General features: G+C 45.4%; 3 protein-coding genes across 8 annotated transcripts in view; all 3 read left to right on the top strand.

The window, feature by feature from the left end:
- Positions 1-14,314, top strand: part of LOC308335909 (synaptopodin-2-like) — a gene marked incomplete at its 3' end in the record, with an annotated part of 32,868 nt that extends 18,554 nt beyond the window's left edge. The window contains exons 2-4 of the mRNA XM_080793131.1: positions 7,256-7,407; positions 9,899-10,583; positions 14,276-14,314. Of these exons, the coding sequence (XP_080649257.1) occupies positions 7,256-7,407; positions 9,899-10,583; positions 14,276-14,314 (876 nt within the window). The remainder of the gene's footprint in view (positions 1-7,255; positions 7,408-9,898; positions 10,584-14,275) is intronic.
- Positions 10,644-20,398, top strand: LOC308335433 (uncharacterized protein). 6 transcript variants are annotated; one of them, XR_013966009.1, is made up of 3 exons: positions 12,763-12,824; positions 14,276-19,016; positions 19,047-20,398. XR_013966009.1 is itself a non-coding variant. In XM_080792461.1 (3 exons), the coding sequence occupies exons 2-3, from the start codon at positions 14,395-14,397 to the stop codon at positions 18,559-18,561; spliced, it is 4,128 nt and encodes a 1,375-aa protein (XP_080648587.1). In that variant the 5' UTR covers positions 12,763-12,824; positions 14,276-14,394; the 3' UTR covers positions 18,562-20,398. The 6 variants fall into 6 exon arrangements, 3 of the variants coding, with proteins under 3 accessions (XP_080648586.1, XP_080648587.1, XP_080648585.1); XR_013966010.1 differs by having other exon boundaries at positions 14,276-19,465; positions 19,533-20,398; XR_013966011.1 differs by having other exon boundaries at positions 14,276-19,476; positions 19,507-20,398.
- Positions 20,399-21,490: 1,092 nt separating this feature from the next.
- Positions 21,491-25,765, top strand: LOC308335908 (uncharacterized protein; the record flags this gene model as incomplete). The annotated part of the gene is made up of 2 exons (XM_080793130.1): positions 21,491-21,565; positions 24,982-25,765. The coding sequence occupies 2 exons, from the start codon at positions 21,491-21,493 to the stop codon at positions 25,747-25,749; spliced, it is 843 nt and encodes a 280-aa protein (XP_080649256.1). The 3' UTR covers positions 25,750-25,765.
- Between the last annotated feature and the right edge of the window lie 820 nt (positions 25,766-26,585).

The raw sequence follows: 26,585 nt of genomic DNA, 5'->3' as shown, positions 1-26,585 counted from the left end.
TCTGTCTGGTGATGGTTGTGTGTGATAGATTTGACATAATCTCCTTCTCCTGGCTCTGTCTTTGGATAGTTGTGTGTGATACTGTAGATTTGACATAATCTCCTGGGTCTGTCTGGTGCTAGTTGTGTGTGATACTGTAGATTTGACATAATCTCCTGGGTCTGTCTGGTGATAGTTGTGTGTGATGATAGATTTGACATAATCTCCTGGCTCTGTCTGGTGATAGTTGTGTGTGAGACTGTAGATTTGCCCCTTTGTCTTCTTGACATTATGTGATTCATTCTCTTCTGTTTTGTTATCAGGGTTTTGTTGTGGCAGGAGATTCACTTCTAACCACACACTAGGCCATGGCTATATGGCATATTTTCCTCATTTATTATAACCAGGGTTCCTGGGGTAGAGACAATCTGCTTCGTCATTCCAGTACAGCTATAATTCAGTGTTTCAGCCAACTGGAAAAAGTGTTTTCAGTTCATTTGTCGGTTGAATTTCCGTCAAAAAAACAATCAGAGTATTCTTGATCATCAGTCCAAGAAGAACATGTGCACATCACAGCATTTTTAATTGTAATTCCTTCCCCTTTGAGTGCAGCTCGGCTGAACGCACAAGAGAGACACACAGTAGTTATATCCATATCTTTCACCGTGTGATTTCCTACCTGTGAAACCAGCTGGAAAAATGTGTGCTTGAGATTTAAAAACATAATTGCTTAAAGCTGTGGTGGAACTGCTCGGGGCTACATGAGAGAGCCTCATGCATAGTATGAGTGTTTCCTGTGGTTTTGTGTTGTGCACAACACTAATAAAAATCACTTGGACATATTGAATTTTGCATAACATGAGCATAAGATTGTCTCATTGTATAGACATGGTCTAATTGTATGTAGTAATATATTCTAGCAAAAGATTATTCGTGGAGATTACACATTAATTAGAAACTTTAAACCCATTCTGGGAGGGAACCCCTTTTGGTGTTCGCATTATGTTATGCTTTAGTTATTGAAAAATAGCAGATCTACAAGCTCATAGCGCGCCACCGAGTGGCGCGCTACGAGCTTGTAGGTCTGCTATTTTTGAAAAATCGAAGAACGACTGACGTAGAAACATAGCTTTTTCAGAAAACTGTCAGGATGTAGAAGACATTTTTTAAATCTGATCTCAGGTCGTCAAAATGGGTTAACTCATATTGATAATTGCCCTTACTACTACTACTACTACTTACTACTGGTCTACAGTAGTGTAAGTACTCGGATAAATGTTCTTTGTTACTGTACCCCAGGGGTGCCCACACATTTTTGACTTGAGAGCTACTTTCAAAATGAGCAGCTCAACAGGATCTACCGACCAACAATATTATACCTTTTCTGAAAATAGTTTAAATATGTACCGTCCTGAGGGGGCTTTGGAATAACGGAGCTGGCGTTACATAATAAGACAAATTATGCTCTTGGAATGGGAAATAGAGGGGGAGAAATTTAATAGGTATAGGGTTTTTCTTTTGTATTTAATGTGTAATGCTATAAAATCGCTTTTGTGCACACCAACACTCTTGAAAACAAAGTATTGCATTGTGGGTTTGAGCTGACAGGCCCTTTTTTTAAATATATATTTTTTATCCCACGATTTTGTAACCCATTTTTCACCCCTGTGTCAATCATCTAATGTGATCCTGGGCTCTACACACCCTCCGCCAACCTAGTCCCCATATATGGGGGACAAGGGGAGAGCAACGGCTTCCTTCATGCCTGAGTGTCCAAGTTGCTCCTTTACACCTGACAGGGGGGAGTTTCCCTGGTTGGACGTAGCGTGTGGAAGGAACACGTTATTCCAACCAGTTCCTTTCCCCTCCATCAGGCGCCCCGGCTGGCCAGGGGGAGGCAGTTTAGACACCAGGATTACTGCATGTTTTTTGTGAGGGTACCTACCCTAGACAAGGCCCTTTTGATGTCAAACAATCAAGTCACCTTAATTAATTCAAGTGGCCAGATCCAAAAAATTGGATCTGGCCTGATTTTTTTTTTTTAATATTTACATTAAATATAAAAGGGTCATGTCATGTGATCTATATACCTGCACAGCCTTTGTGATCTACTGGTAGATCGCGATCTATACCTTTTGGGCATCCCTGCTGTACCCTGACGGATAAATATGCTTTGTTACTGTACCCTGACGACTTGCAGTTGCAGGAAACACCAGTGTCTCCTGCACAACAACATGACACACTATGTGTGTATCTTTGTGTCCCAGGGATGTGCACGCCGGCCGGTTTCCCTTCCTTTTTTGGAGGATGAGCAGAGGGGCTATACACGGTGCTCCACACAAACCGTTCCCCTCCTTGTTTGGAGGATGAGCAGAGGGGCTACACACACGGTGCTCCACACAAACCGTTCCCCCCCCGTGGCAACAGAGAGAGGTGTGAGTGAGTCCAAATACACTGCCGGCAACCCAGGCTGCCTTATACGGCCCTGTTTGCAGGTCGGACTCCTCTCCTAAAAACCCAGGGATGTACCGTTATAGCCGCAGAAGCTTTTATCTTGAACATTAGCAGGTCTGAGAAGAATTCACCCATAAAGTTTTCCTTTTGTATATGGTTACGCTCCTGTTATAGTGCCGTTTTATTGCACAGCTTGTTGCTAACGTAACGTACTAGTCTCCAAACTGTCAATAAAATTCTTCCTTCGGTCGACTTCTTCTTCAGCAAAGCCCATAATTAGTCAAAAGCGTATTCACTCACTGTGGGAAGTACTTTCCCCCTCTTGATGTATTGTGTAAATAAATAGAAATTATTTTGGTAACACATTAAAAACTAAGTGGAATTTATAATGTCACCATGTCCAAAACGGTGTTAACCCATTCTGGGAGGGAACCCCTTTTGGTGTTAGCATTATGTTATGCTTTAGCTATTGAAAAACAGCAGATCTATGGCTGACATAGAAACATAGATTTTTCAGAAAACTGTCAGGATGTAGAAAACATTTTTAGAATCTGATCTCAGGTCAAAATAGTGTTAAAAAGAATACCGTATAATAACAGCCTAACAGGAATAATGGACAATAACCAAGATCCCACATACAGCAGGACAGAGTGAGACAATACCTGAGCTGAACCATACTCAGTGGTGGAAAGTCACTAAGTACTTTTACTTAGGTACTGTACTTAAGTAAACTTTTGAGGTATCTGTCAGGTGTTCTGACATCACAACGATGTCAGAACCCTTTTCTTGGATTTTCTGGTTGTAAGGGTGAGGTCGAGTGCACGCATCCGCCTGGGTGGGTGACTGGACGGCAGACTGCATTATGGAATGTCAGAGCAGGTCAGCTCCATATATGGGGATCTAAGGGTTTGAGGTCAGAGGTCAGATGTAGAGTTGCTGGCCGCCGTGATCAGCTGTGATCAATTGGCTAATAAACAAAGGAAGAGGTCGCGCATCATTGTGATGTCAGAACAGGCCAGCTCCATATATGGAGATATATATATATATATAGTGGTGATCTGGATTTGGGCTCTGTCTGGGGCCTCGGGCAGAGGCCTTTTGTGCTAGTTCTGGACAACCGGATATCATTCTATAATGTCTCGAGTTACGTGGATTACAGACGTATACATATTACATACACACAGAGACGGGGTGCATTTATTTTATAGATACAGTAGATACAGTCCTCTATGTCTATATGGTCTATGGGAGGGGTGTCCATATGTCTATGGTCTATGGGAGGTGTGTCCATATGTCTATGGTCTATGGGAGGGGTGTCCATATGTCTATGGTCTATGGGAGGGGTGTCCATATGTCTATGGTCTATGGGAGGGGTGTCCATATGTCTATGGTCTATGGGAGGTGTGTCCATATGTCTATGGTCTATGGGAGGGGTGTCCATATGTCTATGGTCTATGGGAGGGGTGTCCATATGTCTATGGTCTATGGGAGGTGTGCCCAAAAGGAAGATCGTGACCTACCAGATCACAAAGGCTGTACAGGTATAGATCACATGACATGCCCCTAAAGAATATTTAATTGAAGTATAAAGAATAGATTTTTTGGCATCTACCACTTTAATTAAGGTGACTTGATTGATTGATTGATTGATTGATATCAAAAAGGGCCTGTCAGCTCAAACCCAAAATGCAGTCATTTGTTTTCAAGAGTGTTGCTGCACACAAAGTAGTCAGTAGCATTACAAAGTAGTCAGTAGCATTACAAAGTAGTCGGTAGCATTACAAAGTAGTCAGTAGCATTACAAAGTAGTCAGTAGCATTACAAAGTAGTCAGTAGCATTACAAAGTAGTCAGTAGCATTACAAAGTAGTCAGTAGCATTACAAAGTAGTCAGTAACATTACAAAGTAGTCAGTAGCATTACAAATTAAATACAAAAAACCCTACCTATACCGGTATTCCATTTCTCTCCCTCCATTTCCCTTTCCAAGTACTTTTGTCTATAATTATGTAACACCAGCTATTCCAAAGCCCCCTCAGGTACACTATTTTCAGCAATGGTATAATATTTTTTTAGGTGGGCAGATCTTGTTGAGCTGCTCATTTTGAAAGTAACTCAAGTCCCTGGTCTATGGCATGCAACCTGTGTGAGGCTGTGTCCTTTTACAATAGATAAACATCGCCATCTGCTGGAGTAACTCCTTGACTGCATGTCAGTGGAGATCGCCATTCTATTTGGGCTTTGGTTTGGGCATAGATAGAAGACTGAAAACCAAATAAATAAATAAAATAAATAAAAGGTACTTGAAGTAAGAATTATTTAGCCAAGTGCCATTCTGAGGTACTTTTACTTTACTTGAGTATTTCGATTTTAAATACTTTAGACTTTTAATGTTACAAAATACTTGCAACTTCTTAACTTCTATTATTATCTTATTATCCAGTTAGTATACGTTTTATGTCTGCAAGAGAAGAAGTGTGTGTGTGTGTGTGTGTGTGTGTGTGTGTGTGTGTGTGTGTGTGTGTGTGTGTGTGTGTGTGTGTGTGTGTGCGCGCTCGTGCAGTAAATCGTTGTATTAAATCGTCTATTCTTGGTGCACGACACAGCTTATACCAGACACGTAACTAGATGCCAGTGGGCCCTGATGACGCAGGCTGATCAGCGAGGGCCCCCGGGTGGGTGCCGTGTGCCTCTGGGCCCCCCCATTGCCTCGGGGCCCCCACGCAGTCGCGTTGTCTGCTAGTATAACGGCCCTGCGCCGCTTATACGACACAGCAAACACCTGTTCTAGAAGGCTGAACTGATGACACCGCACTGACCTCAGAGGGCAGGGGGTTAATGGCCAGTAGTGTTGAGTTGACGGAGGCCGACTATGTGCTAAAATATGGCTGGTATGTTCCAAGGAAGTGCTTCAAAACACGGTGCATTGTGGGTGCTCTGCTCAGGATGACAAACGGGCTATACCACCACCATCATGCAGTATGGGAATGAACCAACCCAGACCTGAGATCAGATTCTAGAAATGTCTTCTACATCCTGACAGTTTTCTGAAAAAGCTATGTTTCTATGTCAGTCGTTCTTCGATTTTTCAAAAATAGCAGACCTACAAGCTCGTAGCGCGCCACCGAGTGGCGCACTACGAGCTTGTAGATCTGCTATTTTTCCAATAGCTAAAGCATGACATAATGCTATAACACCAAAAGGGGGTTACCGCCCCCAAAATGGGTTAAACTTGTGTGGTCAGGGAGGGAGGGAAACCCGTTTATTGAAAAGAATGCAAGTTTCATTTTTATTGAAAGTATGAACTGTCAACACTCTTCACAGATTTAGAACTATAGCAGAAGGAATGACAGAAACTTTATCTGTGAGCCTTGTACTTAATCTCAGAGCTAATGCCTCTGGTTTAGCAAGGCCCCCGAACAGCAGAGGGTCTGACTCTGCCAGCAACCACAGCGTGATAGCTACTTGGCAAGTAATATTATATCTTGGAAAAGTAGCTATAATGATTGATAGTATCAGGTCTCCGCTGACCTAGTTAGGATGTTTTGGTCAGGGCACCGTTAAGGTGTTGGCGAAAGGGCCTTTCTGTGTGTGGAGTTTTCATGTTCTCCCCGTGTCCCCTATAGGGTAGGTACCCTCACAGAAAACATGCAGTAATCCTGGTCACTAAACTGCCTCCCCCTGGCCAGCCGGGGTGCCTGATGGAGGGGAAAGGAACTGGTTGGAATAACGTGTTCCTTCCACGCGCTACGTCCAACCAGGGAAACTCCCCCCTGTCAGGTGTAAAGGAGCAACTTGGACACTCAGGCATGAAGGAAGCATGAGTTCAAGTCCGTTGCTCTCCCCTTGTCCCCCATATATGGGGACTAGGTTGGTGGAGGGTGTGTAGAGCCCAGGATCACATTAGATGATTGACACAGGGGTGAAAAATGTGTTACAAAATCGTGGGATAAAAAAGGTGTACTCGCCCCTGAATTATATTATGGTATTCTATTCTATATTGTCTGGTATATGTACCTTGTTATTAGCCTGGTTAATCACTCGCCCTTGAAATAACATTGCATTCCTTTCTGCAGGAATGAAATGTGATTTATTTCAACGGGGGAGTGGTTATAATTATAACCAGGCTATGTGATTACCACCTCATCTGCAGTATTTCTCAATATTATCACTGTATTCAGTGTTGATTTCATCGACTAAACTTCTAACTTCTTTCCCTGACAAAAACTAAATGAAAACTAAGCTATGATGAATGATTAATATACTGACAATTTTGTCAACAAATAAAAACTAGACTAAAATGTTAGGAAGGGACTAGTGGACAAGAGATCCAGTATGAGTCATTTGAATTAATGAAAACAGTCAGAACAGATTATGTAGGCCCATAGAATTTGCTCGCTACAAAAAACACCAATGTGTACTATTGATTATTGATTGTATTTCCCCAGGTGGAGGAGGGTGGTCATGCCCTCGAGGCCGGGGCCCGGGGTCCAGGATGGTGATGAGCTGGTGTCTCTCTATAATCAACACTGATTGTATTTCCCCAGGTGGAGGAGGGTGGGCATGCCTCCGAGGCCGGGGTCCAGGATGGAGATGAGCTGGTGTCTCTCTATAATCAACACTGATTGTATTCCTACAGGTGGAGGAGGGTGGTCATGCCTCCGAGGCCGGGGTCCAGGATGGAGATGAGCTGGTGTCTCTCTATAATCAACACTGATTGTATTTCCCCAGGTGGAGGAGGGCGGGCATGCCTCCGAGGCCGGGGTCCAGGATGGAGATGAGCTGGTGTCTCTCTATAATCAACACTGATTGTATTTCCCCAGGTGGAGGAGGGCGGGCATGCCTCCGAGGCCGGGGTCCAGGATGGAGATGAGCTGGTGTCTCTGAACGGTGAGCCCTGCATCAGCATCTCTCTCTCGGAGGCCTTGGCTCTCATCGACACCTCCACCGACTGCCTGCAGCTGCTGGTCAAGAGGTATAGCGTCGTCATACATCAGCCATGACGTCGAAAATTAAAAAAATGTCTTCTAAATCCGTTTTCTGAAATACCTAGGCAGCGGTGGCCGAACAGTTTGCGGAGCGGTCTTGATATCGGAAGTTCGCCAGTTCGTATCCCCGGACCGGCACGTTAAAATTACCACCGCTGAAGTGCCCTTGAGCAAGGCACTGAACCCCTACCATGAAATGTTCTATGAGCAGGGCCTGGCTGTAAACAATTAAGTTCTTGAGCTTAGTCCAGTTACCCTGGGTAAACATTGTACCTTTGCTTTGCTTTCCTTTCTTCTAAATCCTAGACAGTTTTCTGAAATACCTCATGTTTCTATATCAGTGGTGCTCAATATTTCATGTCAAGGAACCCAACATTTTTATGTAAGAGGCCGCTGAACCCCCATCTAAAAATATGTTGTTCCAGGGACCCCCCACCCCACCCCCAGAAGCAAAGATTTGAGTTAAAAAATATATATTCCAAATTTGCGCCACAGATATTTCAAAAATAGCAGACCTAGCAGACCTATACAAGCCTTCCTCAGGCATCATCAACTGTAGGCGAAGACCTTCGCACACCTATAGAGGGTACGCGCATGCTTAAAGGGAACGGCACATCGAGTGGCAAAGCAACATGCGAAGTGAGTTTAACATTGTTTAATGTTGTTTAATGCAATCAGATATGACTTCTCTGTGTGGATGTATGAGGCTGTCAAGGCCAGATCAAGTCGTTTTTTTTGCCACTCAGTTGGCGTTCCTGTATAACTTCCTGGTTTGATGATGATGTCACGCGCATACCCAGTCTATAGAAATTAGGCGTATATGCACAGGTGCGTATATAGGCCAGTGTTTGCGTAGCCACATTGACCTTTGAGACTGTCTCACATTGACCTTTGGGGTGTCTTGGCCAGTGTCGTAAAACAACACATTCAGATTTATGTTGTCACATCGGATCTACAAGCAGCTGTCCCACTCCTCAGGTGGTACGAGGGCTTTGTTTGTCAGGGCCTGTAACACAGTGGCATGTCCTCCGGTGTTTGTTTGTTAGTGCTATATAGCCTATAGTAAAAGCTATTTATATACTGTCTGTAGGGCAGTAGAGCGTGTGGCTATTTGTGGTGCCAGATTGCTGTGAGTGGAGTTAAAGTATGCCAGGTGGATTTAGTTCCTGTCATATCTACTCTGTGGGACACACATTTCAGTTGTTCATTAATGTAATGGCATATCAAGCACTGATAAAAGGGCACACACGTATAAATAAATACATAAATATATACATACATATAGTGTCCTCTGCCCTGTAGCCGTATTGATTGAAGTACATTTGCACTTACCCGGAATTTGTCCATTTAACCCATTTTGGGGCGGGGGCCCTTTTTGGTGTTATAGCATTATGTTATGCTTTAGCTATTGAAAAATAGCAGATCTACTACGAGCTTGTAGGTCTGCTATTTTTTTTAAATCGAAGAACCACTGACATATAGAAACATAGCTTTTTCAGAAAACTGTCAGGATGTAGAAGACAGTTTTAGAATCTGATCTCAGGTCAAAATGGGTTTTAAAACCATCCAACTTATTGTAGGAGTATCAACTATTGAACAGTGCCTCCCAGCAGCATGGGGGTTCCATGGGATTCAGATCCGTCCGTAGGTGCCCTTTGAGAGCGGTTTTGAAGGAGTCAAGGGATTCGCATGTCTTAATGACTGCCGGTAGGGCGTTCCACATTTTGGTGGCATAGGAGCGAAAATAATTTAGTCCCTTTTGTTGGTGCCGAATCTTACAGAGTCTTACAGAACTTGCTCACTCAGCTTATGGCTCTCAATATGTTTCCAGACACCGGCGTCCCTTTTCCCTTTGGAGAAACGGGCCTTGTCACTTGAGGTCTAATTGACTACATTGAAACAATTGAGTTGACAGATAAAGCATTCTGTCTTTCTCTCTATCCCTCCTCTGTGACCTTGAGAGGGGAAATGAGGCGGCAACTTAATTGAAATGTGATTACTTTACACTTCACTGCTTCACAGTGCAGTCATTTAATTAATAACCGAGATTTAATTTGTTTGACTACATTGAACCACTCGAGGTCCTGGAAATGAGATGGAACCACTGACTACACCGTCCAGTGACCTCATCGCTCATTCATGTATTTTACTGTAAGGCCTACTGCCCTTTAAATGTGAATCGGAATGTAAGTGTGATGACATTTTTGTGAGGAATGAAATACAGATGGAATGGTTATAGTGACGGATGGCTTAAATCTAATTTCCCACTGATAACGGCGTATAATAGTATAACTGGCAACTGGCAATGAATGAACAGTACAATTTTTCAATTTTTACAATGTGGTACATCCTGTGTTCAAGGTTTGAATAGCTTCAATCGACTATAGTTTGGTCAATAAATAGGTTACATCATTAATTCGTTCGTTCGTTCATTCATTCATTCATTAATCCATCCATCCATCCTTCCTTTCCTCACAGATGCTCCCTCGCCCCACCAGGAGGAGACTTTGACCCAGAGGAGACACAGTGCTGTGAACATCCTCCATCCTCCAGCAGTGAGGCGTTCCTCCAGACCACCACCCTTCACATCCTGTCCCCTAAGGGGGGCAGAGCCCCGCAAGCCCCCTGCAGGGATCTGTACATAGCCGAGCCCCAGGACCACCACCAATGTTATGGTGGGGAGGAGGGGGAGGACGGCGGTGACACCGAGCTCTCCCTGGGGAGGGGACTCCTCCTGCCACCTGGAGGGGTCCTGCAGGTGCAAGTCCCCGGGAGGGACCCCCAGGGCCCGGATGAGACCGACACACGGAGCTTCTCCCCCGGGGCCGTGGTAGAGCTCCAGGTGTCGCTCCTCCCTGAGCAAACCCTGGAGGACACGACGACAGGCTTCACGTTCACGTCCCTGGGGAGCGCTCATGGGGTCGAGGGGAGACAGGGGACCCCCTCCTCGGACAGAGAGAGCACCACCCCGGAGGAGACCCTCCTCCTCCACACCGCCACCCGCTCGCTCTACATCCCACGGCCGGACAGGGAGCCCCTCGGCCAGCACGGTGTGGTGGTGGGCTCCCCGTGGGGGGACGCGGGGCCGGGGGTGGAGGTCACTCTGCAGCGCTTCCAGGCTGGGAGGAGCATTGTGACCGAGGGGGGAGAAGGGGTGGTGGTGGTGGGTGGGCCTGGAGGAGAGGGAGAGAGAGGGGGTCCTGCCTCCTCCTTCACAGTCACTTTTGAACTCCCCTCAGAGGAGGCTCCAGCGACCGAGCAGCAGAAGGAGGGACAGCTGTCCTCGGGTTCTGAGGGGGATCAAGGCAAGCCCAGCAAACACCGGGCAAAGCACTCTAGTGAGTATCTATACCAATACTTCCATTTGAGCTACCGTATATATGCTGCAGCTTTTTGATGTGCGTGTGCGTGTGTGCGTGTGTGTCTGTGTGTGTGTGTCTGTGTGTGTGTGTGTGTGTGTGTGTGTGTGTGTGTGTGTGTGTGTGTGTGTGTGTGTGTGTGTGTGCGCGCAAGTGTGTGCAAGTGTGTGCAAGTGTGCGTGACGTGTGTACTGTGTGTGTGTCTGTGTGCAATAAAGACCTCTTCTCGCAGGAGGCTACTGTGACTTAATAGTCTTCCAAATCTGCATGTGTAGTGCATTATCTAAATAGTATAAGTGTGTGTGTGTGTGTGTGTGTGTGTCTCTGCATGCGTGTGCATGTGAGCGCGTGCATGCACACACACATGTGCGTGCGTGTGTACACACGCGCGTGTGTGTGTGTGTGTGTGTGTGTGTGTGTGTGTGTGTGTGTGTTTCATTGCTTTGGATACAAGCAGATATATCCTACGTTCTGAATAATCTTGAGCCCCTTGTTGACATACAGTACAGCTACAGTAGGCCAAATAACAAATGCACAATAGGGTATAAGAGGATTGATTGCTTGATTGATTTAAATACGCATGTATTAACAGTTTGGACATATAACATTAATTAGTTAGTTAGTTAGTTTCATTTATTGTCCACGTGTGGAAATTTGTCTTCGGTCTCAACAGTAAAAGAAAACAAAAAAAAGAACAGTTACAACAACACTTATTTTTTCATGGCAAAAAAGTGCAGGACAACAGTGGTAAATACATTGAAAAAACAACAAATCTATAGCGAGCATTTAGCATTTTGACCACCGAAAGCTAAACCATTTTCATACGACCCAACACTGACAAGTCTGTAAAGCAGTGGCTCCCAAAGTGGGGTCCGGGGACCCCCAGGGGTACCTGAGGGAGTTCCAGGGGGTCCCCAGCTAAATGATAGTTTGTAACCAAATGGACCCTTATAGGTCTGTAACTCAGAGAGTTACAGACCAAATGGACCCATTTGTACACTCTCAGAGTTAAAATAGCATTGATTTGACAATATAAATTGGGGGTCCCAGAGACAGAAATGCAATTATAATGGGGGTCCGTAGACTAATGCATGTCAAACTGGGGGGTCCTTGAAATTAAACGGGTTGAGAATCACTGCTAGAGCCGTAAAAATCTTCTCTCATGGGGGTCCCTGCATGGCATATCCTTTCAAACGGGGGTCCGCGGGGCTAATTAATTAGTGTCAATTTGGGGGTCCTTGGCGTGAAACAGTTTGGGAACTACGTCTGTAGAGAGAGAGAGCAGTGACAGAGGCGTTCCTCAGGGCTCTGTAGAGAGCCTTTGGGCTGTATTTTGCGTGTCTTAAGTACCAGGTCTTATTCCCTAACTTGAGTAAACTAAAGACCTGGAGGCGTGATCAATGCTATTTGGCTATTCTGAGTGGCCAAAGAGCATTGATCACGCCTCCAGGTCTTTAGTTTACTCAAGTTAGGGAATAAGACCTGGTACTTAAGACACGCAAAATACAGCCCTTTGTCTTTCTTGTATCTGTTGTACTGTGTTTTTGTATGTAGTGATGGATGGGTGCCTGCACATATGCACACATGGCATCAACAGCATGGTGTTTGTGTGCAGGCGCCCTACACTGTCTTTCTTTTATCATTCACTTTTTAAGAGCCTGCCCAGGGACTACAGATGAAATTTATAGCTTTGGCTAACTCTGGCCCGTTTTACATTGAGGTGAAAACTGACATTGATTAATTAATGAGCTTTGTCCCTGTCAAATAAATAAATACATACAATAAAAGCCCTCCTCAAAGACAGAGGCGTTCCCCCATGCAGAGCCATGTGGTGGGAGAAGACCTAAATAAAACGGGCCAGTGTAGCTGTAATGATGTCTGAACCAAGTGGCCTGTCTTTGATAGACACCAGCATGTGTTCTTCACCCCCGGAACGTTACCTGATACCTTTAAAAACTGACCCCACGTCTTAGCTGAGCTGAAAAAGTAGTGAGCTCACTAGTTGTTGCTCACTGCTCTTTCCTGCTCTCTCTTCCACCGTGCAGGTCAGTTGGTGGTATATATCCACAGAGATATAAAAAATGTTTTGTTATTTTATACAGCTTGGTATTGTTGTGGGGGTGGGGGGCAAGGACGTGTGTGCTTGCGCGCGTGTGTGTGTGTGTGTGTGTGTGTGCGTGCGTGCATGCGTGCGTGTGCTTGTGTGTGACTGTGTGCGTGTGATCATGTCTTGTCACTGGCTATAGGCATTTAGGTGTTAGGAAACGCGACATATAGTCAAGAGGACCATAAGATTTTTTAAAGTGGGCAACTTGTGGCCTTTCAGATAAGGAGTGGTAAAGTAAAGATGCGCTTCATGCATGCAGTGCTGGTGAGCATGTTGGCCTGGCAGGCTATTTTTAATCTTCTGTGTTTTTTTACTGCTGCATGGCTACATTATGCAGAACAGACCACTGCTGTGTTAATGATGTAGTCTCTTGTCTGTTTACAAATGAGGATAATTGTTAGAATTGGCTGGAAGAAAATAAGGCGATCCTTTTTGATTGTATGGTTGATAAGGTTATGGGGCCTGGAGGGAAAGCAATGGCTGGAATTGATTGATTGATTGAAATATTTATTAACAGTTTGCAGAATTACAGTACATTTCAAGCACAAACTCAATACAGAGACTGTTAACTGTGAGTGGACGACCCAATTAAGCATCACACTTGTTTACAACAGGGTCCACCTTGTTCAATTCATCAAAACAATATAATCTTGACGAATGAATGAATGAATGAATCTGTGAATGTATTTACAGCTTACATGTTTGTTTGTTGCATCAGTGTCTCCTTTGATTGAGTTTGAGTTTAATTGTTTATAACTTGCTTGGTTGTCCGAAAGCCAATAATACTGAATTATTTAAAATATGAATAATATAAATACAAAGATATGCAGGTTTCTTACAGCAGCATTGTCACTTTTTATTATTTGTTAAATGAGGATGTGGTTAACTTACAACATTGAATTATTCATTTACTGATAATTACAATTGGCTGATATTTGTTTTTAAATCATCTATTCTACATTCACATATTGGGTTCTAAAATATACATTTATAATATGTGTTTAAATGAATACTAAAATGGAAAGTGGCTTATAGGTAAAGTAAACTGTCAAAAGCAAAGACTTAAAACTACAAATAAAATAGATATTAATAGGGATACATTTTTGTTATACGAGCTTAGCTGTTAGTAAGAATCTATGTAAATTTTTTTGGCACATACTCCAAAGAGATTGGAATGATTTCTAGTGGTCTCAACTTGTCTCTTGTCTATTAATAACCCCCTGCCTTCACGTGTCCCTTTAAATGAAGTAGGCCACTCGAGGCAATCGTTTTGACCCTCACTCTGAACGCCGTTTCTCTCTCCCTTTTCCTCCGAGTCTCTGAACACCGTTTGTCTCTCCCTTTTTTCCCGTGTCTCTGAACACCGTTTCTCTCCCCGTGTCTCCGCAGGGCTCCGGCGCAGCGAGAGTCTGTCCGAGAAGCAGGTGAAGGACGCCAAGTCCAAATGTAAACGCATCGCGCTCCTCCTCACGACCGCTCCTCCGAACCCCAACAACAAGGGGGTGTTGATGTTCAAGAAGCATCGGCAGAGAGCCAAGAAGTACACCCTGGTGAGCTACGGCACGGGAGAGAGCGAGCCCGAGTCGGACCCGGAAGACGAGGACGAAGACGAGGACGATCAGGACGACACCCACGCCGTTGAATTCACCCTCGTCGCCGCTAACGAATCGGACCTCGACGAGCATTTCTTCCCTGATGTGTCGGGCGGACACAAAGGCGTGCTGACCGTGAACTGGGACAAGGCCAAGGGACTCCTGGAGATCGAGCGCCAGCTCAACGAGCAGGCGGAGAACATGGGCGACGACTGTCTGCCCAACACCAAGGGCAAGGGCGCCCTGATGTTCGCCGAGCGGCGCCTGAGGATGGACGAGATCGCCGCCGAGCACGAGGAGCTGCGGCGGCAGGGCATCCCCGTCGAGGGGATCCTGGAGTTCGAGAAGAAGGCCGCCTTTCTGCAGGAGGTGGAGTTTGAGAAGAAGGAGGCCGCCTACCATCAGCAGGTGGAGTTTGAGAAGAAGGCCTCTTATCAACAGGAGGAGGAGCGCTCCTACATGCAGGCCACCACCGAGGGCCGCGCCTACATGGACGTCAACGTCCAGCAGCAGAGCCAACAGCAGCAATACCAGCAGTACCAGGAGCAGCAGTACTACGAACAACAACAAGTACAACAACAACAAGTACATCAACAAGTACAACAACATCAACAAGTACAACAACAAGTACATCAACAAGTACAACAACAGCATCAACAAGTACAACAACAACATCAACAAGTACAACAGCATCAACAAGTACAACAACAACATCAACAAGTACAACATCAACAACAATACCAGCAGCAGGAACAATACCAGCAGCAGCAACAACAACAACAATACCAGCAACAATACCAGCAGTACGAACAGCAGCAGCAGCAGTATTCGCAGCAGCAGCATTATCAGCAACAGGAGATATACCAGCAGCAACAGCAGCAGGAGTATAGTCAACAGCAGCATGTGCAGCAGTACTCTGCACAGCACGTGAACGGCGTCGTCCACCAAACGGAAACCAACCAGGAGATGCAGAGCGCCATCGCCAACCGCACCGCTAAGCCCTTCTCGGCTCAGAGCCTGGCCGGGCCCCCCGCCCCCTATTCTCCCGCGATGACCAATCAAGACCTGCTGCAAGGCCAAGGAGAGGAGATAGCGTCTCGCGACGAGCGCATCTCGACGCCCGCGATAAAGAGTGGCGTTTTGCAGGACACGAGGACACGAGGGAGGTACATGGGAAAGCCCATGTTTACGTTCAAACCGGACAAGCCCAAGATTCCCCCCAATCCCGAGCTGCTGAACCTCCTCAACAGGAGCGACAAGAAAGCGGGCTTCGAGTCGGGAGGTGAAGAAGACTATCTCAGCCTGGGAGCCGAGGCGTGCAACTTTCTTCAGTCTCCGTTAAGGGCTAAGAACAAAATTCCACCGCCGGTGGCTTCGAAGCCCATGTTCGATCCTAACTCTCCACCTTGGTCTGCGCAAATTGAAGAAGGTACCAACCAGGAGGACATGATGCCTCAGCAGGCCGAAAATAGTGTGACCTGTGCACCTGCTGTAGCCCCGCCCACCGCAGAGACTGCCCAAGCCCCGGAGCAGGAGCAAATGCCTGCGCCTGTCGCTGAGCCTGTCGCTGAGCCTTCACCCCCTATTGTCCCCCAGGAGGCTCCCGCCGGCACCCCGGCTGAGGAACAGAACACATGGAGTGCACCAGAGCCTCAACATGTTCAGCAGGAGCCAACGTGGCAGGGGAACGGCCACAGCCATTCTCCTCCACAGCCCCAGCCTGCTCCTGCTCCAACATGGGCTCAGCCTCCTCCAGCACAGACACAGGCTCCACAGCAGCCTGCTCCTGCCTGGGTTCCTGCTCAAGTGCAGCCGCAAGAACCACCTCCAAATCCCTCCCCACAACCGCTTCCTTGGGTGACCCCTCCTCAACCGACTCAACAACCCCAAGCTCAGTCTCAACCTTGGGCTACTACACCTGCTCAACCTCAACCGTGGTCCCAACCTCAAGAGCAAGTGCAACCCCAGTCCCATGTGCAGCCGCATTGGCAACAGCCTCAAGAGAATCTGCAGTCCCAGCAACAGATCCAGGCACCCTGGGCCCAACCTCAGGCACAAGTCCAGCCACCTTGGGCTCAGCCACATGAGCAGACGCAGCCTCAGCAAGTCCAGCCGCCTTGGGCTCAGCCCCAAGAACCACCAGTGCAGCAACAACACCCCCAGGCCCCTTGGACTCATCCGTCTCAGGCAGACGCTCAGCCTCAACCACCGTGGGTTCAACAGCCCCAACAAAAGACCCAACCACCACAACCACCGTGGGTTCAACAGCCTCAGCCAGAAGCCCAGCCACAACAGCCGTGGGCTCAGCAACCTCAGCCTGCACAACAAACCGCTTGGCCTCAGCCTCAGGCTCAGCCTCAACAGCCATGGGTCTCAGCACCTCATCCTCAGCAGCCCCCCATGGATGCATGGCCTCCATCACAGCCCCAAGCCCAACCCCAGCCTCCCTGGGTAACGCAAACTCAACCCCAGGCTCAACAAGCCCCCATGAATCCATATATGTCTGCCCCGGCTCAGCCCCAACCAGCATGGGGCCAACAACAGCAGGCTCCAGAACATCCACCCATGAATTCCTGGAACCAGGAGCAGAATCAAGTGCCTCCTCAGCCTCAGCAGCCATGGGCTCAGCCGGGTCCGAATCAATCTCCGCCACAACCCGGCTGGCAACAACAGCAACAACAGGCCCCTACACAGCAGACTCAGCCGCAGTGGTCCCCGGCCCAAATGCAGTCTCAAACGCCCGTGAACAACTGGGCTCCACCGCCACAACAACAACAAACACCCACCAACACATCCAGAGTGACCCAAGACTCACCCAAACCGTGGCACGCAGCTCCACAGGACGCCCCGCAAAGCCGCGCCCCGCCACCTCCCCCACAACGGATGAGCTCCTACACCATCGGCCAACGGTCGCCTTCGCCCGGTCAAAGGTCGCCGTCGCCCATGATCCACCCGATGGCCAGCGTCTTGAAGACGTCCGCGTCCGGGGGGTCGTCATCGTTCGAGACGGCCGTCCGAGGGAAAGGAGCCGACATGTTCGCCAAGAGGGAGTCTCGCATGGAGAAGTTTGTGGTGGACTCTCAGACGGTGCAGGCGAACAAGGCAAGCCTCCGACCGGCGTCGCCGACCGCGTCCCTACCGACCAAGTTCACGTACTCCTCAAACGTACGAGCTCCGCCCCCCGGTCTGATGTACAACCCCATCCACTCGCCCTCGTATCCCATCGCGGCCATCAAGCAGCCCCCCCCAGATAGCCCCGCGTTGAAAAACAAGAAAAAAGAGAAAGCCAAGCCCAAGCCCAAACAGCTCAACGTCGTACAGGTCATGTCGTTTAAGCAGTATCAGCTCGACTCCTCCCTCTTCGTCTACGGCCCCGCGGTAGAGGCTGCGGCAAAGGCCGCAGAAGAGGCTGCGGCCAAGGCTGCAGCGGAGGCTGCAGCAAGGGCTGCAGCAGAGGCTTTAGAAGTCCAAAACCAACCGATCAGATATGAGCAAATGGCTCCTCCTGGTCAGCCGGGTGGACCAATGATGAACGCCCCGTATCCCCAGCAGCAGGGCTATAATGGAATGCCCCCTCAGCCGTTCGTACACGACGGCGGCCACTACCAGCAACAAGTCCCCGCTAATGCTTATCCTCCCAATCCCTACCAGCAAGGACCCGTTGGTCCTTACCAGCAGCAGGCCTATAACCCCCAGTATCAACAACAACAAGCCCCCCTCCCGGCCTCCTATCAACCCCAATCCCCTCAATCAGCAGTAAACCCCCATTATCAGCAGGTTCCCCAGCCCGGGCCGTACCAGCCCACTAATAGCCCCCCTTACATGGCAGCCCCCACAGCGCCCTATCAGCCGCCCCAGCAGCCTCCTCCTCCCAGTAGCTACGTCGTGCCCAGTTTCCCCCTGGCCGCTAGTAGGCCCGATTCGGCCTCCGGAAGCCACCCTAATCATGTCACTTGTTTCCCGCTGGCCGCCAGGCCCGATTCTGCTTCCGGGAGCAGTAGCAGCGCTGCCCCCAAGCCCAAGTTTACAGCCAATAGGGGTTCGGCGCAAGTGTGGAAACCCGTGACGGCTGAGAAAGAGTGATTTGTATTGTTTTATTTATAGGTGGTTTTTTCCTTCATTTAACTATAAAACAGGCCCAAGGCCTTGAAAACACTGGTAGAATTACACTGGTGCAAAAACACAGTTGAGCTGCAAATGTTTTTTTTTGTCCATTTTTAAGTTTGACATTCTTAGTGACTTCTTCGCCAGGGGGAGAAGACACAGAAAACATCCTCGGTCATAGTTAATTAATTATCATGACACAACAACCAAAGATCAAAATAACATAGGATGTAAGTATATTATAATATTACCAGATACAGCTGAGTCAAAAAATCAACTATATATTTTTTATAAATCATGTACATTTTAACACATTGATATTAAATTATGCACACAGAGATTATATAGTGAATGAGTCTTATAGGACTGGTGGTATAATATCTGAACGTAGAGGAGCAGAGCTGGAAGAAATGAGAGAGAGGGAGAAAAACAAAGTTATTAAACTAATCAACTAAAGTTATTAGTTGATTTTGTACAAAGATAACCGGAAGTTGATATTGTAAGAGATTTAAAGGGAAGGGAAAAGCTAATTAAATAGTGAAATGAAATGCTAATTAATGGTGTTTCTTTATGCACAATATTTAGAATTTTGGCCCATATCGATATCCGATAATATGCAGGGTCAAATCGGCCCGATACAGATAATTATATTGCATTATTGTATATTATATTTATATTTAATTGAGCTCATTGCTGATTTATTTAATTTTTGTTTTGTTTTTTCATTTCCAAAGCAATTAACGGTTACATTATTATTGCGTGAATATCGGTTAATTATCGGTGAAATATTGATCAATCGATGACAGTGGAAAAACTTCATCACTATAGTTACTATGTGCAATATTTTACCGATAAGAGGAGACAGACAGGCTGGCTATGGGAGGCTAGGGTGGAGTGGAGTAGACTCAGGCTATGGGAGGCTAGGGTGGAGTGGACTCAGGCTATGGGAGGCTAGGGTTGGTGTGGTGGACTGGACTCGGACCCTAGTTTATTCTCTGTCGCACGACGGTGTCACACGCTGAAAATAGCCGACCTCCCTACGAGCTCCCAACGCGTCACCGACTGCGACCAAGCATGATTCTGGCTTGGAGGCAGAGGCCATGTCAGTGATGTCGACGTAAGGCCTAAGCCAGGGGACTTATTTAAGTGTCTAGTTGTCGTTGGCATGCCGTGTTCTCTTTTAATAACAACAACAATATTCATTGGGACTTAAATTCTCAAATGTCTTCAAATACTGCTATAGCAAAATGTTACATTCTAGCCTAAACTAAAGCCACCTGCTATACTGGAGTGGTTTGTTTTTTTTACTTTCAACCTTTCACCAGCTGTTGCGTCATGTTGGGGTGCTATATTTACCATCTCATGGCACATATGCCTGCGAGTGAGGAAGCGCTAAGGATAGCATCGCTGGTTCGAGTTTCAGTTTGCACCTCCTAATGCTATGGTCGCCACTTCTCTGTCTTAAAGATGATAATGTGAGTTTGTCTGTTCCAGAGATATACAAACAACTATTAGCGGTACTCACTCACTCTGCAGGTTTCTCTATCGCCTCTTTTCAAAGCCTTGTTGTTCCTCTTACTCTTGTATATTTATATGGATATCTATCAAAAACTATATGCTGACAATAATTTCTTAAAGTGAGTAAAAGGTTAACAGGCTCTCTCTAATGCTCTTCATACTCTTAGGCTTTTGTTAAGGTTAAGGTTGCTTTCTTCCTTCATTTTCTGTTTTTCATTTTCTTTGTGTGTGTTTTCTCTCATAGTGCACTTTCTGTACGATTCTCCACACTGCCATTAAAATGTGTCTTTTATCCTCATTTTGGCTGTCCTTTGCTTGGTCACATTGTAAGCATGCCCCCCCCACCCCCCACTGGGTTCTCTTTATTTCCAATTCCTCCCTTTCTTTGCAGTTTTGCACAATTCCATCACGTCTCCACTTTTCTTATACACGTTACATACAGGGGTGCCCAAAAGGTAGATCGTGATCGTGGCTGTGCAGGTATACATCAACATGACATGCCCTAGAAATATATTATTTAAATGTAAAAATGAATAAATAATCTGCAACTTGTATTAAGACAGGGCCTGTTGGCTCAAACCTACAACGCAATACTTTGTTTTCAAGTATTGTATCACAAACGTCAGTAGCATTACAAAGTTTTATGCAAGAAAACCCTACCCTAATTCAAAATGTTCCCTCTGTATTTCCAATTCCATGTGCATTCGTCTTATACTGTATGTAACTCCACCGCCACTATTCCAAAGCACACTCAGGGACATTGTTTAACTATATTTTCAGCAATTGGTTAGATCTAGTTGAGCGTGTCATTTTGAAAGTAGCTCTCAAGTCAAAAAAGTGTGGGCACCCCTGCGTTACAACATTTCACTGGAAGATTGCATTGTGTTTATATTTTATATACACGGGAAAGAAAATGGAAACACTAATTTAATATCAGTTTGGGCTCCATTAATAGACTGTACTTTATGTCATGGATTGACATTAGTATACTGTGGCTACTTTATGTGTTTCTAATAATAACTAGCATAGTAGGCCCTATGAAGTATATCCAAATGTTTGTAAAACAAGGTGGCTTTATTGCTAAGCAATCCTTTTGGTTTCCCCAATAATTGATAAAGAATCATAAAACTTAATACTGTATAGCTGAATTTTGAATTTATAGACTGGTGAATTATTCTGTAAATAAACAACCTCATTAGAGATAAAGTTCTGGGGGGTTAAATCAATTACTCTGGATTTGGGGTAATTAAATCCCCACATTACCCAATAAATGCATCCGTTCTCAATGTCAGAAGGGACTTTTGTTTAAGTGGGTGTTTTAATATCAATCGGTGCCCTCGGTAGCAGATTCCTGAAGCTATATCTGGGGCGTAATTTGATACCCACTCAAATGACGTCCCTTGAACACCTGCCTGCGTTTGCTAATGGTGAATGTGGCTACACCTGCTTCTACGACAGATTTACAGTAGGGTGTGTGTATATATATATATATATATATATATATATATATATGCACCAAACATTGCATTGAACCCAGAACTTAAACATTTTGATATTTCAACATTATAAATAATTTTGTGTACATATATTTTACAGTAACTAAAAATGGCTACTTAATGATAGACCCTTAAGAAATGACTGCACACTCGTAAAAGCCTCAGTGGTGTTTTAAAAGTTAAAAAAAACCAAACACTTCCTGTTCAGATGAAAGTGACAAAACCTAACGGACATTTTGTCAACAGCCGTACTCGTCAGTGGTGGGAAAAGTACTCTATTGTTTTACTTAAGTAAAAGTATCAATACTGCAATGTAGAGGTATACTTCGTTACAAGTAAAAGTGCGGAATTGAAAATGTACTCGAGTACAAAAGTATCGGCGTCAAAATGTACTAAAAGTAGGGCCTATACTCATTGTGTCCCATTTCACAAGTTCAAAATGTGTACAAAATCTATTGAAAATAGAGACGCGTTGTGAACTTAATGTACATCCATTTTTCAAATGGTTAATGTTCGTATGTTGTTGTTTAAATTGCCAAAGTAACTATTAGTAACTAAAGTTTTCAAATGATTGTAGTGGAGTAAAAGTAAAAATTTTGGCTCTGAGATGTAGTGGAGTATTAAGTATTGGAAAAATAGCAGATCTACAAGCTCATATGAGCTTGTAGAGTTTTAAATCGAATTTGAAGCAGGTTTTATACCCTATTGGACTGAATATAAGACTACGTTTTTTTTTTCTCCCAATACGGTAGTTTGTGTATTTATTTATATTTTAAATGCAAAATAGTTTTATAGTTTGTATTTAGATATTTGTCAGGGGCATATATTATGTACTTTTGTGTCATGCAAACAACAAAACATAGGCTATACTATTTAAATAATTACATTCACAATTAAAAGTGCTAATTAAGTGGCACGGCTAAAAGATCTGAACCAAATGATAAACCTAAAGATTTTTTTGTCTAGGATTTTATCCTCCTTGAACCACACAATTCTGCACAGAAGTTTATTCTTCCTTTTTTGATTTGGAAAGACTATAGTGATAACCTTGGTTAGGTACTGTAGGTAGGCCTCTCCTACAATCCCAAACTGGGTCTATTTTAACACATTTACTTTAGGCCTCGACGTCGAAATTTAAAAAAAAATCTTCTAAATCCTGACAGTTTTCTGAAATACAGGTCTGTTTCTGTATCAGTGGTGCTCAATAGGACACCAAAAATGATATGTAATTGGCTACCGAGCCCCATCTGAAAATATGTTGTTCACTTCCAGGGACCCCTCCGAAGCAAAGATTTGAGTTAAAAACGCTCCCTGAAAGAATATATATTCAAAGATTTGAGTTAAAAACGCCCTCTGAAAGAATTATGGTATATTCAAAGATTTGCCCCACATGTTAACGATTTTTCAAAAATAGCAGACCTTCAAGCTCGTATAGTGCGTGTAGTGCGGCAATTTTTCAATAGCTAAAGCATAACATAATGCTTAAAACACCAAAAGGGGTTCCCGCCCAGCATGGATTAAGAAGCCTCAATTTAAGGATCTAAGCATAAATGTCAATAATCTATCTGACCCATAACACTAATGCACCGTACTGTATACATACAGTATGACGAACAAATCAAACATCTGTCTCTAAACAATGACCTGTCACAGGAAGCACTTTTGAATTCCATGTCCTATCCACATAACAGTGTTGTTTTTGGCAGCACATTTTTTATTTTAGTTTTAGTCATAGTCTTTTGAATAGTTTACATTCAGTTTTAGTCACATTTTAGTCACCCGGAATGTCTTAGTTTTAGTCTAGTTTTAGTCGACTAAATATCATAAGATAAGATAAGATTTAGTCGACTGAAATGTATTTTGACGGGCCTTAATGACAGTTTTTACACTTGCTGAAAATAGCCAGATTTCAACCAAGTGTAAAATGACTGCCTGCTGGTCCAGCATATGGAGATTTATAAAGAGTTTAAAAAAAATAACAGGCTGATCCAACATTCTACCAGATAATTCACTACTACACCATTTAATCTTCACATGCACCTGTTTCCCCCTGAACAGGCCTCCTGTTCAAACGTCAAAACTTTTCCCCTCTTTTGATACACTCCCTTCCCTGTCTTTTATTATTGGCTGTTCTTCTATGTTCATACCAGGAGATGGCAGCACTTGTCTCTACATCCAGCACAGAGTTCAGTAGGCTATACAGTAAGAGAGAGAATGTACAGTTGCTTTGTCCGGGGTGCATACTTAGTTTAGACTAGTCATTGGTTAGACATGGGTTACGGTTAGGTTTAGGTGTGCTGCCCCGTGGGAGGTTATAGGTTTAGGGTGAGGGTTTGAGATAGGTTGTAGTTGTAGGACTAATGACTGGTCTAACCAATGACTAGTCTAAACCAAAAACTGTCTAAACTAAGTACTGCACCCGCTTTGTCAACCCTGTGGTGGTGTCTGGTGCTTTGTCCAACCCTGTCTGTCTGTCGCCCACATGTATCCACACTTCCACAGCCTGTCTTGGCATTCTAATGGAGACTTAAAAGCCTATAGTCTGCTCGTTGATACACAGAGAGGAGCTATATAGATAACGACCACCGAGGACGGAGCACATTTTGCCGTCTCGTTCACATACCGTGGAAGTGTTGCTGCCTCATGGCTATAATCCGCAAAGCAGAAGAGAAGGCAGATCCATTTTAAAACGAGCTAAAAGTGGCTTATACTCTGGAAAAACCCACTCATCATCATAAGTCAATTGTTCTGAGAAATCAGAAGGCAGCCTTTAAGTGTTTGTGCTGCTGCGTCAGGACTATCTCTGAGTATAGGCTTACTGCCTACTGAGTGCACTACCAGCACACTTTGAACTTGATTGCGAAAGAGTTTCCAACAGTTGGCACTAAAACAAGGTTTGAAATTGTGTGTACGTGCGTCTAAAAAGACTCAAAGACTCGTCCCTTCCCTTACGAATAATGATTTAACTCTGTAGGCTTATATTAGGGGGATGTGGGTTAAAGAAAGTTATTCTTCTGTTTCTCGTTCAGTTTGATAAATGTGCGTTTATTTTATTTCAAGATGAATGAATTGGTTTGATTCAGTGTAACACCAGGCAGGCTATTAGACAAACCCTTTGAGTTGCAATATACAGTACTGACATACTGTAAATAGACTCAAGTCACACTATTGTTCATGAGGAACCCCTTTAGGCCTGAGGCCGATTCTAAAAACGCCTCTAAATCCTGAGAGGCTGACCTGAAGTATTCCATATACTCTCAACATCTTTCAAGTTTGCACCCCTTGTGATTAGTTTTAGCTGGAGGGAGAGTCAGACATATAAAACAAGAACGAATCCTTTTTGGGTGTAACGTTATAACATCGTCTTAACATCTTTTATTCGCAGGCCCTCGGAGGCCGGAGCTATTCCCTCTCCCCGCCCGCCAGCCGAGTACACTCCCGTCTGCAGGGCCAGAAGAAGTCGGTCTCCACCTCCTCCTCCCCCAGACCCCCTCCGTCCCGGGCTGGGGCTCCTCCTCCTCCTCCTCCGGGCGGAGGAAGGCAGACCCCCTGGCCGGAGACGAGGGGCGGCGGCAGGGACAAGGCGCCCACGCCCTGGGAGGCGGCCTCCCGCCACCCCCTGGGCCTGGTGGACGAGGCGTTCTCCTTCCAGGACCTCCGGCAGGCCGTGGCGTCCAACGTCCGCTCGGCGGCCGAGCGCAAGTCACTCCCCGAGCCTCCGGCCGCGTGGAAGGCCAGCTCGGGGTCCTATAACCGGCCCCCCGCTGGGGTCCCCCCGGTGTCCTATAACCGGCCCCCCGGGGCCCCGCCGGTGTCCTATAACCGGCCCCCCGGGGCCCCGCCGCTGCAGAGGACGGGCAGCCAGACCTGGAGCCACCACGGCGGCCAGACTCGATCCGGGCCGTCGACTCGAGCGCCGATCCCGCCGTCATTTACCTCCCCGACCAAGAGCACCGCGTCAGCTCCCGCCGGTCCTGCTGGTTTCAGGCCCGTTTCCAGACAGTGGCATCAGGCTCAGAGGTCCATGACGGAGGCCTACCTGGGGCCCTCGGGGGCCCCCTTTGAGTATAAGAAGAGGCCCCCCCCCATGCAGGGGCATCCGACCTACAAGTCAGTATACGACGGTAACACCCCATGGCGTTGGCAGAAATAGTGTGTGTTTCGATGTGAGCCTTATAGGGAGAGGTGAATCTAATTTAGTCATTAATTCATTCTGACCTGAGATCAGATTCTAAAAAATGTCTTCTACATCCTGACAGTTTTCTGAAAAAACTATGTTTCTGTCAGTCGCTTAATACTGGTTTAATAGATTTTGGACTGACATATTTGACCTGAGATCAGATTCTAAAATCCTAAATCCTATTTTTCTGAAAAACCTATGTTTCTGTGTCAGTATGGTGCTCAACCTTTTTCATGTCAAGGACCCCCAGTCTGCTATTTTTCAATAGCTAAAGCATAACATAATGCTTTAAAACACCAAAAGGGGTTCCCGCCCCAAAATGGGTCAAGTACAATTTAGAGGTATTATTTAGAGACGGCTTGTACTGCAGACATTGATTTTCATCTCGCTAATTAATTCAAGTAAATGCTTTTCATATTTGGCTATAGATATGTTCAGAGGGAGCAAAGAGAATGTTTTTGAGAATGTAAAATAATGTAATCCGTTTATGTAGACTAGAGCTACATGTGAAAAAAATAAGCAAAATGTGTAGGCCTGGCTACTGTACATTTACAACATGAAGGAACAAGTCGAAGTTGTTAGACTGTGAACAAGACCAACTAAACAACAACAGGTACTTGTTGTTACTTTGTTACAAAAAAAAAAAAACGTGATGAGCATACAACATAGAGGGTTACACGCATGATTATTGAAGCGAGAAGTTTTATAGGAAGTAATTTGAAGAGGTATTCTAAGAGGAGGCTGTGTCATATACACATTTGTAGTTACAATAACTGGTTTTGAGTTTGATATCAAAGGGTCACCATTTG

Source organism: Protomyctophum bolini (genome assembly GCF_963924005.1).
Source record: "Protomyctophum bolini genome assembly, chromosome: 20".
Taxonomy (NCBI): domain Eukaryota; kingdom Metazoa; phylum Chordata; class Actinopteri; order Myctophiformes; family Myctophidae; genus Protomyctophum; species Protomyctophum bolini.
This window is presented reverse-complemented; position numbering and strand designations above follow the sequence as displayed.

Excerpts from the sequence above, each read along its gene's own strand:
- LOC308335433 (XM_080792460.1), top strand. The coding sequence starts at position 14,395 with ATGTTCAAGAAGCATCGGCAGAGAGCCAAGAAGTACACCCTGGTGAGC.